A 23655-nucleotide genomic window follows, 5' to 3' on the forward strand; every position below is an offset into this window, starting at 1 on the left:
AAATCACCGCAGCCGGACCCCAGTTGGACTCGTCGCCGGCCATCGAAGCTTCCTCTCTTCCTCCTCCTCCATCTTTGGTAAGGATTTTAGGTGATTAGGCTTGGATTGAAGCAAATCGAAGAGGAGGAGAGAAAAACCGAAAATTTTCGATTTCTTGGTTGGGTTTTTGGTTTCCGGTGATTTTTCGGCTGGAAACCTTGGTGAATCTTGTTGTTGGAAGAACACTGATCTTGTGGGTATGCTTATTGCAGCTTGAATCGACCGGTAGAGGAGAAATTCGAAGGTGAACAATAGCTCGCCGGAAATCCTTTTACTTGGGCTGTTTTCCGGCCTTTTTGTTTGGAATTGGACATTCTTGCAGGTATGAAAGTTGTTGGGCTCGTGGAAGAGCAGAGAAGAACGAAGAAAGAAGGAGAAGAGAGAGAGAGAGAGAGAAAAGCAGAAAAAATAAATAAATAAAAGAGAGAAAATTAGAAAAAGAGAGAGAAAAAAATAAAAAAAGGATCTTGGGGGTAGAATAGTCATTTTAGACATGTTTTGGACCTGTTGTGTGAGAATTAGAAAGAATAATGACCATCCAGTTTAATTTGAAAGGCGAGGGACTAAACTGTTTTTCAGGGAAAAGTTTGAGGAGTAACAAATATTTAATTCATAAGTTTTTATTGTCCCTCAATAAAAAATTTATTACCCCCCCCCCCCAAATAAAATAGTTATTGTCCCCTAATAAACTTAATATTACCTCTCAATAATGTTTTTATTGCCTCTCAATAAATTTAATATTGCCCCCCCTCCAATAATGTTTTTATTGCCCCCTAATAAAAGTCTCCGACGACATCTTTGGAGACCTCCAGCCACCGGTGACCGGAGTACGGCGTCATGTGGCCGGAGTCGGCGACTGGTGACCAGAGTTCGACGATCGGTGACCGGAATCCGGCGACCGATGAACGAGTTCCGGCGAAGTCTTCTATGGTTTCTCTCTCTAAGTAACAAAGGGGTAAGGGTAAAAAAATCTTAAAAATAAACAAAAAACAAAAACAAAAAAACTTAATTGGGTATTAGGGAACACTTCCTTAGAGTGTTTTAGGTAAAAGGGAATTAAAAAAACTTAATGGGGTAAGAGCAACTCCAACAGCTTCCCCATATTTTGATTTTACTCTATTTTAGGGAAGAATGAGTCTCTTTTGCTCCAACAGATTCCCTATAACCATCCCTATTTTAGAGATAATGAGGAGAGAGAAAATCAAATTCTCTAAATTTACAGTAATCTCTAAAATTTAAGGAAGAATTATAGAGATTTTAGAGATTGCTGTAAAATAGAGAATCTGCTAGAGTTGGAGAAGAAAAAATGGCTAAAGCTTTGACTTTTGCTTTCCTATAATACAAAAATTATAGGGAAGCTGTTGGAGTTGCTCTTGTGGGAAAAAAATCCCTAAAAATAGGGTAAATGGACAAAAACCCAAAAAATAAAAATAAAAAGCTGAAAAAAAAAATATAGAATAAAGAATTATTGAAAATTCACCTAATTAGAATCATTTGTATCAAATTGCATACTAACTAAAGAACAGAAAATAATTTTTCGTCATATGTGCTCTTTCACCTTTCTTATAGACAAATCGGTATAAAAAAAAATGTGAGTTAAGCGCTGCTACGATTTTCTTTTTCTCTTTGCATTATGCCACTCTTCGCTGAACGATCACTACAACAAATCTGGGTATTAATGACCACTACATTGGTCACTGAAACTAACAAATCTGGTCACTAAATATGGTTAGTGACCAAATTTAGGTGGTCACTATAGGTCCCTCACTGATTCTATTTAGTGACCAACAAATGTAAGTTGGTCACTAATTCAAAATGTCTTTAGTGACCACAATTTTACAGTCACTAATTTAAAATGTCTTTAGTGACAATGGTCTTATGGTCACAAATAATAATGGCATTAGTGACCTACAAATTCATCACTAAAGGTGTTACCAATGGTCACTGAATTGCAAAATTTGGTCATTAAAAACCATTCACTGACATGCTTTTAGTGACCATATTGCTAGATCATTGGTACTTTGGTAACTAAATTGGCAATTTTTCCTGGTTGTTAAAACAAACCTGATCATTTAGTGCATCAATACAAATCAAAGTAGCCTTCAATACTCCAACACCACAAAATGAAATGTACTCAAATACCAGTTATCAATATTAAACTACTCAATTCCAATACAATATAAGACATGTATCTCTATCCTGAAATACTAATTAAATTTCCAAATCCAAAATATACAAATGTCAATATCCATCCTTAAAGCAATTTCAAAATAAATGGAAATACATACAAGTCTTTCTAGAAGTTCAATAAGGCGGCGTTCAATGATAGTTTGCAAGATGTACTTTTTTGAAGCTTAGACCAATCTGCAATATAACAAAACATATACAACAAGTTATAATCTTCATCCTAATGTAGGTAAGAGCTGCACCTAAGAAAGGCCTAGTATATACACTAATTATATTTTCTTGATATAATATAATTGCAACAGCACAAATGAATCATGTATGCATACCATCAATTTTGGGAGGATAACGACACCATCAATTTAAGTAAAAGTATGTCGGTATGATTTTGTCTTGCCTTTAGTGCCTCCAACTCTTCATTTTGTGCAGCGGCTCTAGCCTTCACTGCCTCTAACTCTTCATTTTGCTGAGCTGCACCAGCTTTGACTATCTCTAACTCCTCATTGTTGATCTCCAGTAGACTTCGCAGCCATCAACTCACTCTGCAAGTTGCATTGCTTGTGTTTCTGCTTGATCTGCCTCCCTCACTTGAGCATGATTTGCTATATATGTAAAATGAATCAGATAAAAAGTAATAAGACATTATCTGAACTTGCACACAAAAAACAGTGGGAAAAAAAAGTATCATAATAACTATAGAAGACCAAGCGTTAAGATCACTAATTCATAAATCTGAATAGGATAATAATTTTTTTGGTTAAGGAAATATGATACTTAAATTTAAAATCTTATATAGGGCAGGGAAAATATTCACAGCTCTAGAAGCCTTATGTATAAGGGGGAAATACAGAATGACATCTCCAAACAACTCAGCTCACAAACTTGAAAGACAAAATAAAATCTTCATCTAAGCCAATAAAATGCATAATCATACCCTCCACCTCGACCCAAACGTCTCCCAGATCTGTCAAATGCTACTCCTATAAGCAAGGAGGATAAGCAAATTCAGTCAACTATTGTTTGGTTTTGACACATATAAGAAATACTGAAATTAATTAAGAAAATAGGAAGAGAACTTTTACCTGGTTAGAGGAACAAATCAACTTCATCACCTTGCCTGTAAAACTGCACAAAGAGAGATCCTTGATCAGTTTAACCCAATCATATCTACAATTGTTACATATATTTAAATCTATGAAGCCAATCTGGCATTCTTTTTGGAAAGAGTTTATTTACACCGTAGTGCCCAATGAAAAAAGTAAGACATTAAAAACAAACAAGATGCTAGGACTAAGACTTTCTGGAAAAGAAATGCCAGACTAGACTACATCTGAGTGAAGAACGAGAAATATATCATGATTTTTCAAGAAAATGAAAAACTAAAGGATGTCCACATCTTCTAACTGAGAAATTACCCAGTTTGATAACACTCTGATGTCTAAACCTGGATAAATTGATAGAGGGCCTTTTAAGAACTAGAAACACCGGTCAAATGTTCACATCCTAACATGGTTTTAGACAATCAGAGTCTTTAGATAGTCCTACACACATAAAGAGAAATAAAAGACACTAAACATGATTATAAACTTTGAGGCTTAATCAGCATTAACATAATTGATCCAATCCTAAATTTTGTAATCTTCCATTTCTAATAAATTCAAATTTTAATGTCAAATAATGAGGGCAGAAAGTCTAACTAGTGGTTGTGGTCTAAATCATAGAAACTATCAATTGTAAAGAATGACTACAAAATCTACAATGTATAAATCACTGATAAGGCTTGTAAGAAGTAAGTGAAACACTACCGTCTTCGCATTCATTTCCATCAGCATCCACCGCAGCTGCTTTTAAAATATCCATCGAATTCACAACCAGATCATCAACACAAGAGATGTTGAGCATTCTCATGTGACTATTCTTGTCCTCCACTTGCGGCACATAAAGCTTCTTCCTCACTTGCACATCACCATCTTCACACAACACAAGAAACATTACCAACCTAGAACTAAACTCTCAACCCACATCAAGGCACCATATCAAGCTAAAGATAAAACCCATATTATGCTGTACAACTTCTATCACAAAGGGTCAGTTTTATAAAAAACAAATATCCAAAGGAAAGATAGTACTTGTTATATTATGTAGTATTGATCTTCATCAATATATATGGTTCACTGCGCAGCAACAAAACATTCTCAAGAGTCCAAACAATGCGATGTTCAGTTCAAAAATGAATGAGCTTATTTTTAACATAACAATAAACCTCAGCAGTGTTGTGCCAATGCAAAGTAATCTAACCAACAATGATAAAAGAACATTGTCATACTAAACAAGTGCGCACTAACCAACTATCATAGAAGCAAGCAAGCATATATGCTTACCTTCTCACGACTCTGAAAACACAGAAATTGGGACGAAGTCCTTGGACATATCCAAAATGTAACAGAGCTCAAATAAAGAAAAAGAGGCATTTGATGATAAAGACAAAAACAGAACTCAAATAGCCACAAAAAATAAAGGGTACAACTCCATATGTTAAATTTGGTCAATGATGCATCTCATTGAAAATCTTTTAAGAGTAAAGCAAATAATTCAGAATACAAATTAATCGCAAAATCAACTTCAAAATTTCCTAAAATCCACAATATATAGAAGTGATAATACAAAAGAACACAAACATAGAAAGTCAAGTTATATGGGAAAAAAAAAAATCAAACTACTGGCAACTTCTTACCAGATCCAGAAATACGAAAAGCCAATCGTTTATTTGTCGATCCTTCTTCGTCTTCTCCAGCTAATCCTTTAACTAGATATATGAAAAGCAGCAACCTGATCAATAAAAATTAGAAGTAAAATCAAACCAAATCAAAACCCATACATTCATAACCCTAAAATTAACTCAAGTACCAAATTGCTTCATGAAACCTCTCAATTCAAACCCCAAAGTCAATTTGATTGCCAAAAAAACAAAACCCATAGTCAATAGCTCAACCATGGAGTGGAATCAGTTTTCGACAAGCCTTGTGAAAGAAATACTTACAATAGGAGCATTGGAGAAGGCAATAGGAGCAGAGGAGAAGATCTGAGTCGGAGTCGGAGTCGGAGTCGATGGGTACGAGTAGGAGAAGATTTGAGTCGGAGTCGGAGTGAGAGAAGAACAAGATGGGTATCACAATATCCATCTTTCATTCACAATTTGGGAATTGGAAGCGCGCCTATAACCTTTTGGAGACCGCGAAATTTTTCGACCATGAAAACTTGTCGCTTGAAAATTCACCAAGGAAAATGTAAAATAGTTGGTCACTAACTCCAAAACGACAACGTTTCCCTACAAGTGTCATTAAATTTGTAGTGGCCAAACATAAGCTGGTCACTATTAATTATAGATTTGGTCATTGAGATAACATAATTAGGCGGGAGTTTGAAAAAATTTAGCGCTGACTATTTTAGTGACCAATGGGTGATGTTGGTCATTAATTCAATTCTATTAATGACCAATTATAGGTTGGTCACTATGATTTGGTCACTGATGTCCATATTTGTTGTAGTAGATGGTGGACAAGGTTTCAGCAAGGCTTTCGGCATCTTTAGCCATCTCTCAGAATGGGAGGGTGCCTTTGGTGGTGGTGGTGCGGCGACACTCTTAAACAACTTTTACGCGGTGGGAAAGCTGCTGTCTTCCAAACGCTGTCTCGATGTCAAAGCGTTTATGGGTAGCATCTCCTTTGGAATATGAAGAATAAGTTGTCTGTACGTGCATGAATAAGGGTGAGCAGTTTGTGATGAAATTCACAGTGGAGATTGGAGAAGGAGCGAAATCAGATCGTCAACGGATTTACGGTTGCTCCCTGCTTGCCCTAACAGCCTTCGATGGCCTTACTTCTTCAGTTGAGGTTTCGATCCTCACTTTTCTGATTTAGGTCGAAATTATGGGGTTGCCACCTGTGTTGATGATTGAGGAGGTTGTGTACATGGTTGGTTGCATGTTGGGTGAGGTACTCTTCCTTGATAAGACTGGAATACGTCGAGGGATGCAGGCCAAAGTCCAAATCCTGCATAATATTGGGGTGTCGGTGAGTTAGCCCTTTTTAGCGATGGAGTTTGTTTTCAATCCAGCAGGAGTAGTTAATTACTGTGCTTTGCTTCAAATACGAGCGATTTGATTTACTATAGGATATGGGGGTTGTTGGAGCACACTATTCGTAGATGGGGAGGGCCACCCGCCATGGTAGAGGCTAGCACGAGGGTGCGTGACGGGTCTGTCTGTTGCAAACCCTAATCCTAGATCTGCTAGCGTTTAGGGTAATTCTGGGCAGCTTGATTGCAAGAATGGCAGTGGCTCTCTGCTGTTGACTTCTGGAGGAGGAGCAGATGGTGGTACTCTGGCAATGTGGACAAAGTTGATTTTTTCGTCACCGACAGTCAATCCTTTTAAAACTCTAGTCTTGTTCACGATTCCTAGATCAACGACACATCTGCTTGCTAGGTAGGTGGCGCATTATGGGGGCCACTAATGCTCGTGCTGCTGCAGGAACGCAGGCTGCTATTAATGAGAATGCAATGGTGACAACCCTGGAGGAGGTGGCGCCAGTGTTTGGAGTTAAATATAGGGCGGAGGGGGAGTTGTTGACCTATGCCAAAAGTCCTAAACAAGTGAGTTGTTAACCCATTCAGTTAGATTTTGAGCCTTCTCTGGCCCTTGCTTCATAGGTTGGAGGCATAATATTTTCACCTGCCAAGAAGCGCTGATTGGGGAGGCCACGGGGCAGCAAGAACAAGCCCAAGGTGGTAAGAAAGGGTTCTCTACAGAAGAGATGCAAGCTTCCTAAGAAGTCTAAGAAGAGAAAGTTGAAGTTCTAAGCTGAGGCTTCGAGTTAGTTGATCGTTGCTTCTAGGGAAGCCCCTCTGCTTGGGGAGGTCCCAAAAGAGTTACGAATAAATTGGGTTGGGAATTTGGCCTGATCTGGTTTCTTTCCTGATAGTGTCATGCATTCTTGGTTACTTGGTTTCATTATTATCTAAGGCATCTTTACGTAGGGTTCTAGTTACTAGGGCTCTTAGCAGTAATTCATTTTTGACTGGCCCTTCATAGGACGGGTTGATATGTAATGTTTGCCTCGCATTACTTTTATAATGAATTGACACTACGATTTGATAATGAATTGACACTACGATTTGATAATTAAAATAAATAAAAAAAACTGAAAGTTTACTATTTAAATATAGAGAAAAATTCAACTACCGTCCCCAAACTATGCTGCCAAGGCCAATTTGATACCCGAATCCTCAAAAGTATCAATGTGATACCCAAACACATATTTTGACACCAACGTGATACTTCCGTCCAAAATTTCTGCCGGCGCCGTTTCTTTGCTGACGTGGCAAGCATGTGAAGACCAAAAATAAAGAAAAAGACCAATTTGCCCTTTTCTTTTGTTTATTCTTTTTCTTTTTCCTTCTTCTTTATCTTCTTATTCTTCTTCTTCTCAGATGATCTGGGACTTACAAAAACAGAGAGAAAATATCAGGGGGACTCGTGAGGGAGAAAAAGAACGCGCCCCACGCGCGAGAGGAAAAAAGAAAGGAAATTCGGAGGAGGGCTTTCGCTCCCGACCGATCGCAGATGGATCCTCTGTCGCTGCGCTCCGGTTCGGGAGGGGAGGCTGTTTGTTAAGCTGTGGAGGGGTGCCAAGGATGCGGCGTGGCTCTGGGTAGGTGGCTGGGATGTTGTGCCGGTTTGGGCGGATCGAAATCGATCCGCCATCTCGGTTCATGGGTGACGGTCGCGGGGGTGCTGCAGCGGATCTCGGGGCTCCGGCGGTGGCTTCTGACGTCATCGCCCCTGCGTGTTGGCTGTGGCTGTTCGGATCTGGTGTTGGTGGGGCCGATCCCGATGGGATCTGACTCGATCTCTGTCTTGGATCTGCTGGGGGTCTTCAGATTGGTGTAGGGGTGTCATGCGGCGTGTCAGGGCGGTGCTGCGACGGAGGTTTTCTGGTGGCGCTGTTTTGACGCGTGCTGATGGCGTGGTGGCGGTTTTCTGGAGCTTGCCGGCTATTCATGTAAATTTATGCTTTTACTGCACCTGCGGAAAATTTTGTTCAGACCGATGAGGATTTCTTTGAAAAATTGATTGATGATGATGACATTGATTTTTCTGGGTATTCACATAGTTCTGTAGCAAAATTTGAGCTTGATGTGGTTTAAGATATTTTGAAATTGAGTATATCGGATGCAGGCACCAGTGGCAAGAACAGGGTTGAATCTTTGACTCATGGGGAAGATATTCCTACATGAAACCCAGGAAGCATGAATCTTTGACTCAAATTTCAAGGCTTTATTGAGCAAATAATCAGAAATAAGTCCCAAAAGAGCTGTTTAAAGTTCAAACAAAAACCCAGAAAACAGAAATGAATGAAAATAAATAAATAAAAAGTTAAAAACACGACTGGTAATTAGAGCAGAAGAAAGAACAAAAACCCAGAAACTGAAACTTGAATAGGAGCTCAGAAATGGACAGACAACACATATATGGAGGTGATAGATAGGATTATGTCGGAGATAAGATTGAAGAGAGGAGAGAGCTAAAGTAAAGCGAAGAAAGGAAGAGGTGAATCTGAGTTATGATTGGAGGTAGTGTTGGGAAGAAGAAGAAGAATTGGAGTTGGGAGAGAAAGCTATGTTCATGGTTTCATTCCTTTTTTTTTTTTTTTTTTTAATTAGCTAGTAGTGAAAGACTATTCTGCCCTTAATAAAAAAAAAATTGTCTCCACGTCAGCAAAGAAACGGTGCCGTCAGAAATTTTGGACGGAAGTATCACGTTGGTGTCAAAATATGTGTTTGGGTATCACATTGATACTTTTGAGATTTCGGGTATCAAATTGGCCTTGGCAGCATAGTTTGGGGACGGTAGCTGAATTTTTCTCTTAAATATAATAAAGTGGCCACAGGAAAAAACTAAACAAACAAAAAAGTTAACAACATTTTCTTTATTATATGAATTAACCATGCATTTAGATTTTGAGAGTAAAAAAGAATAGAAATTGTGAAAAAACCACCATGAGTGGAATAGAAAGAAAAGGATTTTAGCTAAAGGTTTAGGGTAATTAGGGCCCGTTCGGTATCATTTTGCGATACTGTTTTTTGTTTTATGAATTCAAAAATTTATGAATTTGCGTTCGGTGCATTAAACTTGAAAAACAATGAAAATAAATTTTAGGAAACAATTCAGGAACTATGAATAAATATGGGAAATGACTTTTTGACGTTTTCATTGTTTCCTGAGAACAACTTGCCCTACAATTAGAGAAAGTGATTAATTTTTTTTACTTTTAAGCACATAGATCCACAAACTCTTCTCCTCGCTTTTGATCTTTCTCTCTTTCTTTCCCACAATTTCCATTGAGACTTATCATCTCTTCTCATGATCTCATCTACTTTATATGCTGTTTGAACTTTCTTCTTCCCCGTTTTTTTCAATCAATTGAAACTTGCAGAATTATGCAATAGAGAAGAATGAAGGATTTAGAAAATCCCTCTTTCACGTGTCAGATCTAATTTATACGGATGATTTAGGGTGAAAGCTTCGGTATTTTATGCTTCAATATAATTGGATTATCTCATGGGCAAGAGGAATTAACAACTAAGGTTGAGACATTTGATTGAATTATCTTTTTGAACTAAAGATTCAAGAGCTTGCAACTTCATATGATATATTTTATAAACAAATTTGAGGGATTTGATTCTTCTTGTTCAATCTCCTTCACAATACTCTGTTTCTTTTCTCATAACAACCAATAAATGATTCATAATCAATACAAACAAAATAGTCAATTTTTCATGATTACTAAGGAAAAACTAAACAGAGTGCTATTTTTTTTAAATGATAGATATGTTTTTGATATTTCAAGTTTTGAAATACTTGTACCGAACATGTATTTACATCTTAAAAACTTGTAGTTTAATTCCCCATTTTCATTCTACAATCCAGTATTACAAAAATAATTTCATAAAACGTTATAGGACACACCCTTAGCATCCACTAATGACTCCCTTTATAGCCCCAAAAGTACTTAGATATAATAGTGCGCGCGGAGTCATCCATTTGGGTCTGTTGGTGCAGTTTAAGGACAATGGCTTTTGCAATTAGGAGAATTTTCCTTGTATAAAGACAATGATAATGGGACTGGCTTGGTGGGTGTTTGTACCACCCTAAACCTAAATTGGACTGGTTAGGGTGAGCTACCTTGTGTTGTCCTTTAGTTGAATGATCCCAAAGATCTATATCAAAAACTAATTTTAGAAAATGGATGAAAGACAGATCAGAGATTCTTGAGTCAAATTTGGAGTCCTTGTCTTTTGCCCTATGTTGGAGGGTCTTTTTTTTTTTTTTTTCATTCTGTTCAAAACCTCTAATGGGAAGGGGACGAGTTTTTGGTCCATGAATCAAACTTAATACGAACCATAAATTGAAAGATGCTCAATATTCCCCAAAACAGCAACCTGGATCACAATATCATTTGGGATACATTACACTAGTAATATATCTTCGTCCATACGAGTCACAATCACCGGACAACCACTTCTTAACTTTGAGAAGAGCCCCCATTTTTCAATGCTTGAATCTTGGTCGATCACCTTCCACCTGATATGAATTCATTCATTCACTAGGAGCTTTATTAGTGGAATTAATTAGTTTTACAAAAAAGAATTTGATAGTTCTCATAGTGTTATATAGTTGCTCCAAAGCGAGCTTTATATTGAGCGATAATGATAGCATGACAAAGAAGTTTATGAAATTAAATTTTGTTAGAATAAGAACCTGTAGGTTAAATTATAATTCTAACATTGTAAAGGTCATGGGTTTGATTCTCACTAACATATGTAGGGGGGTGGGCTAAGGGTTTAAAAAAAATAAATAAATAAAAAATAAAAAAAACTTATAGGTTTGGGATTTAAAATTCAAAATGTTTCTCAACATCAAACATGAAGTTTACGAAATTGGTCTTTGAAGCATTTCATCAAACAACAAGACTTTATTTTTTAATTAGAAGTAAATTGACCACCCTAATCCATCGCTTTGTGGCTCAGCCATTGTCCATAAGCATGAAAGAACAAACATACACCAACGCCATCAAACCTTGACTAGTATAAATTTCTTATAGTTTCCTCCAGAATCATTTTGACATTCCAATATTCCATGTTGATTATTGAATAGTAGATAGGTCTCAATGTTTATAAGAAACGATAAACTGAAGAAGTTGACAGGTAGTGACCTGTAAGTAGTGACGAGACGGTGAAGAAAAACCAGCATCATAGCCTTAGCCATGTTCATCCCCAAACATGTCCTCCCTCCCATCCCAAAAGCTAAGAACCTGCTGTGTCCTCCTTTTGAATATTCATCCTGCATTCATGTTTATATATCTTACGTACAAATTACTCGAGTCCCAACATTTTATACAAGAATGAGGTGAATGAATGTTTTCTTACATCAAACCTCGAGGGATTGAACTTGCCGGGATCGATGTACACCGTCGGATCAAGGTGTACCGATTTAGCATCAACATTTACATTCCACCCTTTCTTGATCCTAAATCCTTCACCAACAAAAACACATACCATGTGAATTATGCTAATTAATTAATTATATCATTTCATTATATGAAATTATAGAGTATAAATAATCAAATGAATGAGAGATATGCATAATGAAATTCAATGAACCTTCCATCTTGCAATCCTCAAGAGCTAGTCTTGGGAACCAAGGCACGATCGAAGCCAGCCTTAGGGATTCCTTCACTACCTAATTCACAGACACCACTCATTTATTCAACTAATTAATTCAGTGTGTCTCTCACTGATATGACGAGCTACTACCTTCGAAGCAAACGGCATCTCGTTAATACTTTCCAGTGTTAAAAATGACTTTGACGAAGTTTTTCTCCACAAGTCAAGTTGTTCTTTCTGTTATAGTAAGTAGTACATAATTGACTTAGAAACCAGAAAAATCGAAGAAGAAATAATCAACAAATTAAACTAGACAACTAGTCAAGCATTCTCTTGATTATTTACCATAAGAGTGTGAAGCACCTCTGGATTTTCACCTAAGAATTTGACCATCCAGGTCATTGCTGTGGCTGTAGTATCTTGACCTGCAATTACCATGGTTAATATATTGTCTTTGACCTCTTCATCTGTTAGCCCATTGCCACCTGCTTCATTTCTCAAAATTTGTTGTAGAAAATCATCTTCATCAGCCCTTAACCTTCTTCCTCTCCTTTCCCTCATTGCTTTATCAATTATGCTCATGATTTTCTTCCTCCCCTGAAGATTATGAGATGGTTAAGTTCGCTGAATAGACAGTTCGGCTAGAAGTCCACAAGGTGAAATAGAAAAGCCTTTTGGGCTTCATTCGAATAGTGAGCTTTACCTGAAGGCCCTTGTTAAATCTAGTCCCGGGAAACCTCAGAGGAAATGCAAGCATAGCTTCACAAACATGAGCTACCTCCTTCTGCAACACCTCTAATTCGTATCCACTTTCCACGCTTAACAAGATCTTACACATTGCTTTGCAAGTTATCTGCTTAGAAATTATGAATTTTAGACCAAATTAACAAATCTGGAAGCGACATTCGACTATAATTTGTCATCGGTGATTAAAAATATTTTGCTGGTAAACATTTACCTATTCATGTTGTCCTATATGCTTGATTTAACCCTTAGAGTTACCCTTAGGATGGTTCCACGCAGATAAACTTTCCTTATAGACTGTTGATGTATAATTAATACTTTTTTCCTATTATCGTATATGCCTGATTTACCCTTCGGGTGGTGAAAAGTAATATGAAATGATAATTGATCTCTTAATTTTAACATCTACTTATTGTACAGGTAGCGAATAAATGACATATGTATGAGGTATCTAAAACTATATACCTTTTGACAAGGTATTGAAAAAAACTCATAGCATAAAACAACTTACCTCATAGCCATAACATTAAATAACATACCTCTAGAACAGGTAACCAATAAATGACGGAGGTATGAGGCATTTTTTTTTTTGGAAGGAGGTATGAGGCATCTAAAACTTTATACTTTTTGACATAGTATTGAAAAAAACCTCATGGCATAAAACAACCTACCTCATAGCCATGAACATCGCTAAATGTCAGACATTTGGAATAGATAACCAATGAAACTCACAGCTTAAAAAAAAAAACAGTAGGCATGCATTCAAGTTTTAGAACTTGAAAGTCATACTTACTACATTTTTTTTTTTTAATCATCACCTAAAATTCAGGTGTTTTACCTAGCTCCTCAAGTTAGCATGAGTATAATAGGTATGGTATAGAGTCTGTAGACGTAAAGTCGAACAAGCCTCTATGGTAGGTATGCAACTAATAAACCATTGTACGAACTAAATTCTTAGTAACATTTCATAGAATACATTGAGTACACCACAAAAAAAAAAAAAGAGTAAAAGAATACAAAATAGGTAACCAATGAAACTCATAGCATAAAACAAAACAAAAAATCAGTAGGCATTAAAGTTTTAGAACTTGAAAGTCATACCTACTACATACTTTTTTTTTATTGTCACCTGAAAGTCAGATGTTTTACCCAACTCCTCAAGTTAGCATAGGTATAATAGGTATGGTATAGATGTATAGTCGAACAAACCTCTATAATAGGTATGCAACAAATAAAAACTATTATGCGAACTAAATTCTTAGTAACATTTCATCGAATACATTGATGCACCGCAAAAAAAGGTAAAAAACATATAAAAAAATCATAAACTATGTTCTCCACAATCTCAATCATATCAACAATAACTATAGATAGTAATTAAGCATCAAATAACTTAACTATGTGATAGAATGTTTGTGAACCCAAAAAAAGATATGCAAAAATCTCTTCATATTTGGTCCATTTAAAAAATAGGTCAAATTGCATGATTCTAGCAATATTGATGACAATATTAAAGTTAGGAATTACAAAACCTACAATTAAAATAAGAATTAATGCAAAGAGCTTTAGAGCATCTTTAGCAATGCTAGCCATTTTTTGAGTCAAATTTTAGCCAAAATAGCTAAAAAGTCATTTTAGCTAGCCACTTTAGAAATACGTCTGTATCAATGCTCTCTATTTTAGTTAATTTTAAATTTATATTACTTTTTAAATGAAGATTAAATAGTTTAAATGTATTTATAATTCATATAAAATAACTCAAAATGAATGTTTTAAATTATAGAGAGCCTCATCTCGCTCTCTATATTTAGGAGTGAGATAGCTAAAAGTTATAATGGAGAGCCACTTATGAGTCTGGTGCAGCTGCTAAAATAGATAAAAAGCTAAACATGCTCTCTAAAATAGCTAAATAGCTAAAATAGAGAGTCTGCTAAAGATGCTCTTAATCATGGAATACATAACATTATTTTTTTGGCAATAGGTAGATTAGTGTAGGTTAATAAATTTTCTTTCAGTGACAATTTCTATAATTTTGAGAGAAAAATGGTTCTATTATTTACCTTACATGACAACTCTTAGAGCATCTCCAACAGCTTCCCTATAATTTCTCTATTATAAGGAAGCAAAAATTAAAATCTCCAAAAAAAATTATACCGCAACTCCAACAGATTCTTTATTTTACAGATTTCATAATTCTTCCCTAAATCCTTCTCTAAAATTTTACAGATTGCTGTAAATATAAGGAATTTTGTTTTCTCTCTCATCACTATCTCTATTTTAGGGATAACTATAAAGAATCTGTTGGAGTAAAACAACTAAATTTTTCCCTAAAATGGAGAAAAATCAAGATATGGGAAAGTTGTTGGAGTTGCTATTAGGTGTAAATTGACAAGAAATAATTGCTGAGTTTTACCTAACATTTCTTATAAAAATTAGACATATAATGAATTGCCCAATTTTTTTATGTACCTTGAGCGCTTCATCTTGTATAACCACAGTGCTTTGATGTTCCCAGCCTTTTAGAGCTTCAACAATGAGTTGATCGAACTGTTTGATGAACACTGATAGAGAATTTGTAGAGAACAAACTGCCCAATTGGCCACGAAGTAGTTTGTGGTGTTGGTGTGAAGCACAAAGCAAGCTTTGATTTCCCACTAGCTCCGCAATAGATTTTATGTATCTCTTCCCGAATTTCCCCGAGTCATTGTTTAGAATTACCTTGGCTGACTTGGTGCTCGACACAAAGACATGCGTCCCCCCAAATATGTTGGTCTTGAAGCATTTGCCGTATCTACAAATTAATGACATGCACGTTATATTGTTAGATTGTTGATTTAAACCAGGCATGTATCATAAGCACAAAGACAAGAGAAATGGAGGAGGTGATACCGGAGACGGCGCAATCTGACAAACTCATAAAACCCTTTGCCACTATAAATGGCAGCCATGAAGTGTAAGGTCTCTCCGATCAATGGTAATCCTCGACTTCCTGGAGGAATATCAACCTTTGGTTCTTGTTGAGAGTAGTACTGCAGGGGCTTCATAATCTGATAAACCAGGAATGTTAAGGCAGTTAACACAACTAGCCCTGCCCAATAAGAAAAGCAAAGATTTTCCGGAGGCAAAATTGAAGCCATTCTTTTGCTGTATAGCTATCTCTGCTAAATGAGTTAGCTGGCAAATAGTTGAATAATGATCATATGGAAACTTAATTTGTTCTGCGATCGATCAAATATATACTTAAACCCTTGATCGACTAGCTGAATTCGTATGCATAGCAGAGAGAGACGTGTACGGTAGAGAGGGTGGGATTTTGGCCGACATGAGTTGCTGTGATTTGTGAAATGAGGCCCCAAGGTAGAGCTAATTAACACTAGACAATTTGCTTAGTTAATTAGGACCATCAAAATTGTGCGGTAGCTTTATCATTATGATTTTTTGAGCAACTTTTTTGGTATGAAGAGTGACGTGATTGAGCTCTAATGCTTCATCCACTGAAATTCCTCATTATTGTTCCTAGCTTTTGGCTCCAACATCATCATGGTGCTGCCAACAAAAGCTCAAGTGTAATCGAAGAAAAAATAACCCATTTAAGAAAAAAAGCAAGTCGAATTTTTGAACTTGATAGGTCCTTGAACAGATCGAAATGAGTTGAGATCTGTACAGGCCTTCAAATATGTTCCTTCCCTTATTAACTCTCGAAACAACTATTCGAAAACAATACACACGTACAGATCGATTGATAGATATTGTTCGTGAAAGCCAAGAATGATCTGGAAATAAATTACAAAACATGCACAATTATAATTAGTTCTTAATGAGTGAAATGACCAAGTTGATGTACTTGGTTCTAGATTTTGACAAGCGATCGCTGGCGAGCTCTGCGTACCTCTGAAACAAAGTATCCATCATAAGATCTTCACCAAAATGAGACTCGAGCATTGACTCCACCACGGCTCTTATGGTCTTGGCTACTCGCTCGCCACTGCTTGCTACAGTTTCATTGGTTGTGTTATTCGTGTTTTCATCCAGATCAGCACCACCATCCCAATCAATTTCGAATGCTTCAAGGCGGTCCATTACGAATGATCCTTCTTTTTGTAACTGCAAATTCAATTCGTCCGGACATGGAGCATAGTAGGGAGCATGGAACGATTCAACTTTTTCTTCTTCAATAGAGCCCTACTTGCAACCATTAATTAAAAAAAAAAAACAATTAAACCTAATCTAGGCAAATATTAAGCATCATACTCAAACGAAAATATTCACCTGGTCAGTTATTGACCAAGAAAATAATGTTTAACAACCCTGAGATTTACCAGAGAGAATTATTATTAAGTTAAGGCATTTTATTTTCCACCCTTAGATGTAAAAAAAAAACTAAAAAAAACTTAAACCTAATCTAGGCAAATAGGCATCATACTCAAAAATCAAAACTAATTGATATATAATAGGTGAAGAGGCTTAACAATGATAAGCACTATAGTCTGAAAATTACTTCATTAAAGAGAGCCTAGAGTCCCAAAGATGCTAGCCATAAATATACCAACAACCTTAATTAGGAAAATAAACTCTCATACATGTCAAAAAAAAAAAAAAAAACAAATAATGTTTTACCTGTAAACTAATGAAAACAAAACAGGAATAAAAAATAGACAGACACTAAAAAACAACCTTAATTACAAATTTGCTATGTGGGACAACACTTCACGTTATCGCGTACAGAACATGTCAGGTTCGAGTGGAGGATATTGATGACGATAGTACGACGTTACCTCTAAAACCAAGGTCATTAATGCATTGGCTAAGAGCTCCCACTGGAGATAGCAACTCTCTTCAATTGTAGGGTCTGACAATCGCCTTCCCATGAATGACAGAACCATTCGTCCTCCGGATACAATTTCTTCAGCGCGAGACTTTAGAAACACAGAAAAGTCCTTGTGGAATTGCTGTGAATATGCCTCCTTCACACATTCTGGGCTGCTCTTAGATATGTAGATCTTCCCCTTGTTTAAGGCTGTATCTAGTCCAGGGGGAACCTGCACCAGTACACACATACATATATAGCACATTATTAAGTTATTGATAATGATAGGAAGTAGCGAAAAATGTTACAGGCAGAAAGCCTACACAAGAAAAATAGATCCAAACTGCATCCACGGAAATGGAGAGATTGATCGAATTAGGGCTACCTGGGAGAGCCAATGAAGACTAGAGGAAGAGTGAACAAAGTGCAAGCTCTTGTTGGGAAATAATCTACCATAAAAAGAACCAGGCACAGCAGAAATAAAGAGATTAGGCCCCTCACTAGTAGTAGTATCCTTGAAGTCTTGCTTGAACTTGTCGTAGAACTCTGGCAGTGACACGAAAATGGTGTTGAAGTCGTTGCTAAAGAGGTCATTGAGATACACTCTAAACTCCCGTGTGGATGACTGGAGCTGGAGGCTCGGCTGGGTCAGGCGACTGTATTCCGCATGTATGACATCCATGACCTCTGAAATGAGTAACAAGGAGTTTGGTCCAGATGAGCAACCCAAATCTGCTATGCCAAAACTTTGTTTTGGCACAAGATCTGAACCCAAGATTTTCAGTACTGTTTCCTCAATGATTGGCTTTGTTATGGATAGTATTTTGCACTACATATTAATATAAATGAACTAATTTAGAGAGATGAAAAATGGAATCAGAAGAATTAGAAGTGCCGGCGGCCAATTAATTACCTGAATTTTGGAATTTTTGGCGTAACTAGTTTCGTCATCCCCTTTGTTCATGTGAAGTATTTGCTTCACTTCCATGTTTCTCGCTCTGTTCGGGTGCTGTAAATATCTTTGATGATTGGAGTTTGGGACTCCATATATATGCTGATAGAGAAATTTCACCCAGCCCCTACATGTTGTTCTACTTCTACCAGCTTATCTACCGAAATTAGCTCCTTTTAACTACCGAAATTAATTAAGTTGATTTCATCTAATTGTTTTATGAGGACTCACATCTTCAATTTCTTTTTTAACTTGAGGAAAAAAAAAATGCATTAGCTTTAGTGGCATAATTAATCAAAAACGATAGTTAATTAGTTCCACGTCTCGCATGCATGGAACGTGTTTTTATTTTACTTTCCCCTCCCTTTCCCTTATTCTTTTTTCTTTTTATTCTGCTCTCTCTCTCTCTCTCTCTCTCTCTCTCTCTCTCTATATATATATATATATATATATATATATATATATTGGAGAGACTACCTCACGTATGCATCAATCCAGCTCATAACAGTATCTTCGGAAACCGAACTGGATCCCTTGGCCATCATACAGATAGAGATTAATTCTCAAGTAGTCTCGGGCCAATTATAATCTTTTTTTATTTTTTTTATCAAATAATTAGAATCTCTTTTCTTCATCATATTTTTATTTTAGAAATTAAGATGTCCATACAATAGCGAGCATCCAGTCGTCATTTTGGATGAGAGTTGAGTTTTTGGATGTTGTATACAAAAATGGCTAGGTGGTTGAAATTTCTACAAGATTTTAAATAATTAGGAATAGACTTTACGTAACTAATTAATCAATGACCACATATATTAATACACGCAGAAAAAACAAATATACATACAAGGACAGGTTTATCAATACAAAAAAAAAAAAAAAAAAAAAAAAAAAGGAGTACATATACTGGACCAATTAGATTTATTTCTTAAGGACCCTAGAGAGCCGTTCCTCTCTCTAGGGTTTGCAAGGTCTGTAGACAAGGGGAGGGTTCCAGCGAGCAGTAGACGGTGGCGCGTGGCCCGTCCGTGCTCAGCGTTTGATCTTGGCCAGACGAGGTGTTTTCCAGGTGGTGTTCTCGAGCGCGGGGGAAGACACGAATTGATTTTTGTCGCCGGATCTCGAAGGAGGAAGGCTTGTTCCGTTGCAGATCGGTTTGGGGTGAGCAGATCGGGTTGAGTGGTGATCTGAGTGCTTCGCTAGTGGTGCACTGATCGTTTGGTGTGCGGATTTAGTTGTTTTTTTTACCGGAGTTTGTCTGGTTCTGGATCTTTGCTGACTGCAGAGAGATGGAATGGTGGAAAGGCCGACCGCCAGAAGTTCAAATGCCGGCGGTGGAGGCGACAGCCTGGCACAGTGTTTGGGCTTCTGTTTCAAGAACTCGGATTTGGGTTTGGGCCTTTGGGCCTGGGCCCAATTTGAGTAAGCAGATTTTAAAGAAGAGCAAGAAGACCAACCTGTTGCCGAGGTTGTTAGCTGCTAGATTTTATTTTATGCTATTAGACAATTGGATGCAAGTCTTATTGAGGTAGGGGTAAACTCTATAAGTTTTGCTAAGATGTTTCTAGTTGTAATTTGTACCACAATTGCGTGTCGGCAAATTAGACTAGATGAATGATTTTTCCTTAAGAAGCGAGGTTATTCTTGCTTAGTTAGGCTTGTGTCATACGAGCGTCCCATTAGACTTTAATGAGTTTAGTTTTAACTTAGATAAGTTATCCGGTTTTTCGGATTTTCTTATGTAAGTTATGTTAGACTCTGGCCCATTTTCATGGCTTAATTACTAATGAAATCAACTTCTATTAAAAAAAATACAAAAAAGGAGTACATTTTTACCTGGTCACACTAAGAAATTTGTGGTTACTCACAATTATATCTAATAGCAAACACTCAATTTAAACCGTATCTATGAAGAAAATTAGCCACAAATGGCGGAGTCAAATCCTATGAAATAAAACCTAAAAAAGAAGAAGAAGAAGTGCCCACGTTCACTTGTACTTCTAAAGGAGGAAAAACTGAATTCAATCCCTTCTTATCAGCGAAATGACCAAATTGATATACTTGGTTCTCCTCTTTGACAAGTGATTGGTGACGAGCTCCGTGTACCTCTGAAACAGATCATCCATAATTTCTATCCCGAAATGAGCTTCGATCATTGACTCTACCACCGCTCTTATGGTTTTGGCCACCCGCTTCCCACTAATAGCCACCATCTGATCATGATCAAAACCATTAACGATATTAGCTTGATCATCAACAACATCACCACCACCGTCCCAATCAATTTCGAACGCTTCAAGTCGGTCCATTATGAAGGAGCCGTCCTTTTGCAACTCCGACTTCAGTTCCTCTGCACATGGGGCATAGTAGGGAGCGTTGAAGGAATCAACTTTCTCCTCTTCCACAAGACCCTGAAAACCATACGCATATAAAGCTTAGTTATGTTTTGCTACTAGTTGCAGACTTGCAGGTATATGCTAAAACAGTAAAACGAAAAAAGTGAATTCCCTACATCTGAAACCATGCTCATCAATGCAAGGGCCAAGAGTTCCCAATGGTAGCAACTCTGTTCGGTTGTAGGGTCAAGTGTTGGCCTGCCCATGAATGACAAGACCATTCTTCCTCCTCCAACTATTTCTTCTGCCCGAGACTTGAGAAACATCAAAAAGTCCTCGTGGAATTGAAGTGAGTACGCATCCAATACGCATTGCGGACTGCTCTTAGAAATGTAGATCTTCCCCTTGTTCAAGGCCGTGCCGGCCTTGCTTTCCAGGCTCGGGGGAACCTGAGAGAGCCAGTGAAGACTGGAGGACGAGTGCACGAAATGCAGGCTTTTTCTGGCAAACAATCTGCCGTAGAAAGAGCCCGGCACAGCGGAAATGAAGAGGTTGGGGTTAGCCCCAAACAATCTCCTGTAGCGATCGTCTTCTCTCAGCTTGTTGTAGAATGCGGGAAGTGTCATGAAGACGGTGTTGAAGTCGTTGCTGAATAGGTCGTTGAGAAACACTCTAAACTCCATTGACGACCACGAGGGATGCAGCTGGCCACTGCTGAGTTGGGCATGTATGACATCCATGATCTCCGATATGAGAAGCAAGGTGTTAGGTCCAGATGAGCAACCCAAATCCGCTATGCCCATACTCTCCATTGCCATAAGACGGTTTGACCCCAACAGTTCGAGCAAGGCTTTCTCAAGGATTGGCTTTGCGATTGCAAATATTTTGTTCTGCAAAAATAAACGATTATCAAGGAACGCACACACACATTAATGATAGTAGCTGTAATGATCTGGAAGGAAGAAATTACGTAATTAGCTCTGTATATATAGTTACCTGAACTTTGGAATTTTGGGCATAACTAGCCTCGCCGTTGCCTTTGTTCATGTGAAGTATCTGCACCACCTCCATTTCGATTCCCACCGAAGGCTAACCGAGAAGAGAATGGAAGAGGAGAAGAAGAGAGGTTGTTGAAGATGGTGGTGATCGGAGTAACGGTGGTACGTGCTCTATATATAGAAGCATAGACCGAGTACGTCGTCGGTCTTCCATAAAGGACCTCCACTGTGTGGTAATTGTTACTTGGTAGTAGTTCTACGTTGTATCTAGTTGCGTATCACGTGACTCACCGCCCAGAGACCAAATGCAATCAACACGTGAAGAGAAGTACAAATTAGAGTGACATGCACATTAATCTTAATTTTAGAAAAGAACTTATGCTTGGAAATTATGTATGTATGGACGAGGATTTTCCTGTTGGAAAACGACTATACTGCATCTGAATGGGAATGAGTTGGACTGGCTTAATTAGTACTTACCACAAAGCTAATTAGCTGTATTAATTCTTGTAAGTGGGAATGGAACCAGAGGATACAGTTGCATTTAGCATATGTCTAGGTCTAGCTCATGCCGCATAATATCGATCAATCGATCACCTCGTACGTGTCTCTTATTTTTTTTCCCAGTACTTGCTTAATTTAAACGTGCTATGATTCTTTGCATGCTAATTTGTCCCCAGCTCTCTGCGTTTGAGAATAAGAGAGATGTGATTGAGATATTATCGAAATCGAATAGACTCACTTAACAGTTAACACTCCACCTAATAAGTTAAATCTATATTTAGTCGAAGTTAGTTGAAATATGATAGTAGGTTCTGACAAGAAGGGTTGATCATTTTTTTGGTCTTCTATGTTTGACCCCAACAGTTCGAGCAAGGCTTTCTCAATGATTGGCTTTGCGATTGCTAATATTTCGTTCTGCAAAAATAAACGATTATCAAGGAACGCATACATAGAAGACCAAAAAAATGATCATGCTTATTTGTCGTTTTTTATTTAAAACAAAGGTTCATTGTATTAGATGATCAGCCAAAAAGCTAGAGTCTAACATACACTTAAAGACAGAAAAATGGTGGAGTAACTAGCTACCACGCTCCTATCTAAGCAATGTAAACTCATTACATGTCAATTTTGAGCCCGCTTTGTAAGCGAACTCATAAACAAAGAACAACTCCGTGTCTTCTTGGGCAAAATCATTGATTAGCCTCCTTATTAGCCAGGCATGCAATTGCGGTACCAACATAGAGCCACTTCCTAGCAAACAAATAGGAGCAATTCCTCATAAGCCGCTTGAAAAAATGTCAATCTTATTCCAGATAATTACCAACTCCCGTAGCAGTCTTGATCCGAAAATGATTGGTCATGAACCATATACCAGCCCAAATGCCCAAGAATGTCCACCTCATAGGCCAAGGCCACTCCCATCACTATGTGATCAGTGAGGGTGGCAAGACACCCTCCCTACTGACCCAAAACATAGAGCCCATCAACCCAAGATTGAACCCAGGCCCAAAAGCCCAAGGCCAACCCTGAGCAGAGTGAGCAGAAGCCTTTCCCTTCTGCCATCCCCTCGTCCTCGCTGCCATGGTATCCGGCGGCTTTCTCTTCCACCCCATCAGCCGCTGCTCTGCTAGCGTTGATAAGCTAACGTTAGCCAAAGCCAACGACCCAAATCTACACTGGTAATCAGAACACCACAAGCCGACGTGACCCCGACGCTGATCTGCTATGCCCTGTGCCTCGACCTCGATTTCCACTGAAACCTAACTCGCAATCCAGGAAGCCAAGACCCAAACCCAGGAAACGCCAACCCAACGCGGCGCCGACGCTCCCAACTCACCTCCTGATACAGTCGACGTCGAGACCAAG

At 37.8% G+C, this 23655-nt stretch overlaps 3 protein-coding genes and 1 long non-coding RNA gene across 8 annotated transcripts; all 4 read right to left on the reverse strand.

Annotated features, from left to right (window-relative positions):
• Positions 1-2558: 2558 nt before the first annotated feature.
• On the reverse strand, positions 2559-5014 carry LOC133736358 (uncharacterized). The gene is made up of 4 exons (XR_009859519.1): positions 4958-5014; positions 4029-4193; positions 3306-3348; positions 2559-2825 (listed from the first exon to the last, which is right to left on the reverse strand). It is a non-coding gene; the product is annotated as an uncharacterized LOC133736358 (long non-coding RNA).
• A 5492-nt stretch (positions 5015-10506) lies between these two features.
• LOC133738279 (abscisic acid 8'-hydroxylase CYP707A2) lies at positions 10507-16018 on the reverse strand. 3 transcript variants are annotated; one of them, XM_062165783.1, is made up of 9 exons: positions 15583-16015; positions 15163-15484; positions 12653-12802; positions 12295-12546; positions 12100-12186; positions 11947-12025; positions 11713-11819; positions 11499-11626; positions 10507-10867 (listed from the first exon to the last, which is right to left on the reverse strand). In XM_062165783.1, exons 1-9 carry the CDS (start codon positions 15828-15830, stop codon positions 10753-10755), a joined length of 1488 nt encoding a protein of 495 aa, XP_062021767.1. In that variant the 5' UTR covers positions 15831-16015; the 3' UTR covers positions 10507-10752. The 3 variants fall into 3 exon arrangements, with proteins under 3 accessions (XP_062021767.1, XP_062021766.1, XP_062021764.1); XM_062165782.1 differs by lacking the exon at positions 10507-10867 and having other exon boundaries at positions 11239-11626; positions 12313-12546; positions 15583-16018; XM_062165780.1 differs by lacking the exon at positions 10507-10867 and having other exon boundaries at positions 11239-11626; positions 15583-16017.
• Positions 16019-16403: 385 nt separating this feature from the next.
• Positions 16404-18558, reverse strand: LOC133738280 (probable jasmonic acid carboxyl methyltransferase 2). 3 transcript variants are annotated; one of them, XM_062165784.1, is made up of 4 exons: positions 18414-18558; positions 17886-18329; positions 17469-17732; positions 16404-16875 (listed from the first exon to the last, which is right to left on the reverse strand). In XM_062165784.1, exons 1-4 carry the CDS (start codon positions 18486-18488, stop codon positions 16501-16503), a joined length of 1158 nt encoding a protein of 385 aa, XP_062021768.1. In that variant the 5' UTR covers positions 18489-18558; the 3' UTR covers positions 16404-16500. The 3 variants fall into 3 exon arrangements, with proteins under 3 accessions (XP_062021768.1, XP_062021770.1, XP_062021769.1); XM_062165786.1 differs by having other exon boundaries at positions 17886-18187; positions 18414-18529; XM_062165785.1 differs by having other exon boundaries at positions 17886-18265; positions 18414-18522.
• Positions 18559-20289: 1731 nt separating this feature from the next.
• On the reverse strand, positions 20290-22237 carry LOC133738985 (probable jasmonic acid carboxyl methyltransferase 2). The gene is made up of 3 exons (XM_062166689.1): positions 21785-22237; positions 20965-21678; positions 20290-20863 (listed from the first exon to the last, which is right to left on the reverse strand). Exons 1-3 carry the CDS (start codon positions 21857-21859, stop codon positions 20474-20476), a joined length of 1179 nt encoding a protein of 392 aa, XP_062022673.1. The 5' UTR covers positions 21860-22237; the 3' UTR covers positions 20290-20473.
• Between the last annotated feature and the right edge of the window lie 1418 nt (positions 22238-23655).

This window comes from Rosa rugosa, chromosome 3, assembly GCF_958449725.1.
Source record: "Rosa rugosa chromosome 3, drRosRugo1.1, whole genome shotgun sequence".
Taxonomy (NCBI): Eukaryota; Viridiplantae; Streptophyta; class Magnoliopsida; order Rosales; family Rosaceae; genus Rosa; species Rosa rugosa.

Bases quoted from the DNA above. Each gene is read 5' to 3' on its own strand.
- LOC133738279 (XM_062165780.1), bottom strand. From the start codon at position 15,830: ATGGCTTCAATTTTGCCTCCGGAAAATCTTTGCTTTTCTTATTGGGCA. The intron at 12,803-15,162 runs GTACATAAAAAA...ATTTCTAAGCAG, and splicing joins TACAAGATGAAGCGCTCAAG to ATAACTTGCAAAGCAATGTG. The intron at 11,820-11,946 runs GTTCATTGAATT...TTGTTGGTGAAG, and splicing joins TGAGGATTGCAAGATGGAAG to GATTTAGGATCAAGAAAGGG.
- LOC133738280 (XM_062165784.1), bottom strand. From the start codon at position 18,488: ATGGAAGTGAAGCAAATACTTCACATGAACAAAGGGGATGACGAAACT. The intron at 18,330-18,413 runs GTAATTAATTGG...ATTAATATGTAG, and splicing joins CCAAAAATTCCAAAATTCAG to TGCAAAATACTATCCATAAC. The intron at 16,876-17,468 runs GTAACGTCGTAC...GGTTGCAAGTAG, and splicing joins TAATGACCTTGGTTTTAGAG to GGCTCTATTGAAGAAGAAAA.
- LOC133738985 (XM_062166689.1), bottom strand. From the start codon at position 21,859: ATGGAGGTGGTGCAGATACTTCACATGAACAAAGGCAACGGCGAGGCT. The intron at 21,679-21,784 runs GTAACTATATAT...TTATTTTTGCAG, and splicing joins CCCAAAATTCCAAAGTTCAG to AACAAAATATTTGCAATCGC. The intron at 20,864-20,964 runs GTAGGGAATTCA...TATGGTTTTCAG, and splicing joins TGATGAGCATGGTTTCAGAT to GGTCTTGTGGAAGAGGAGAA.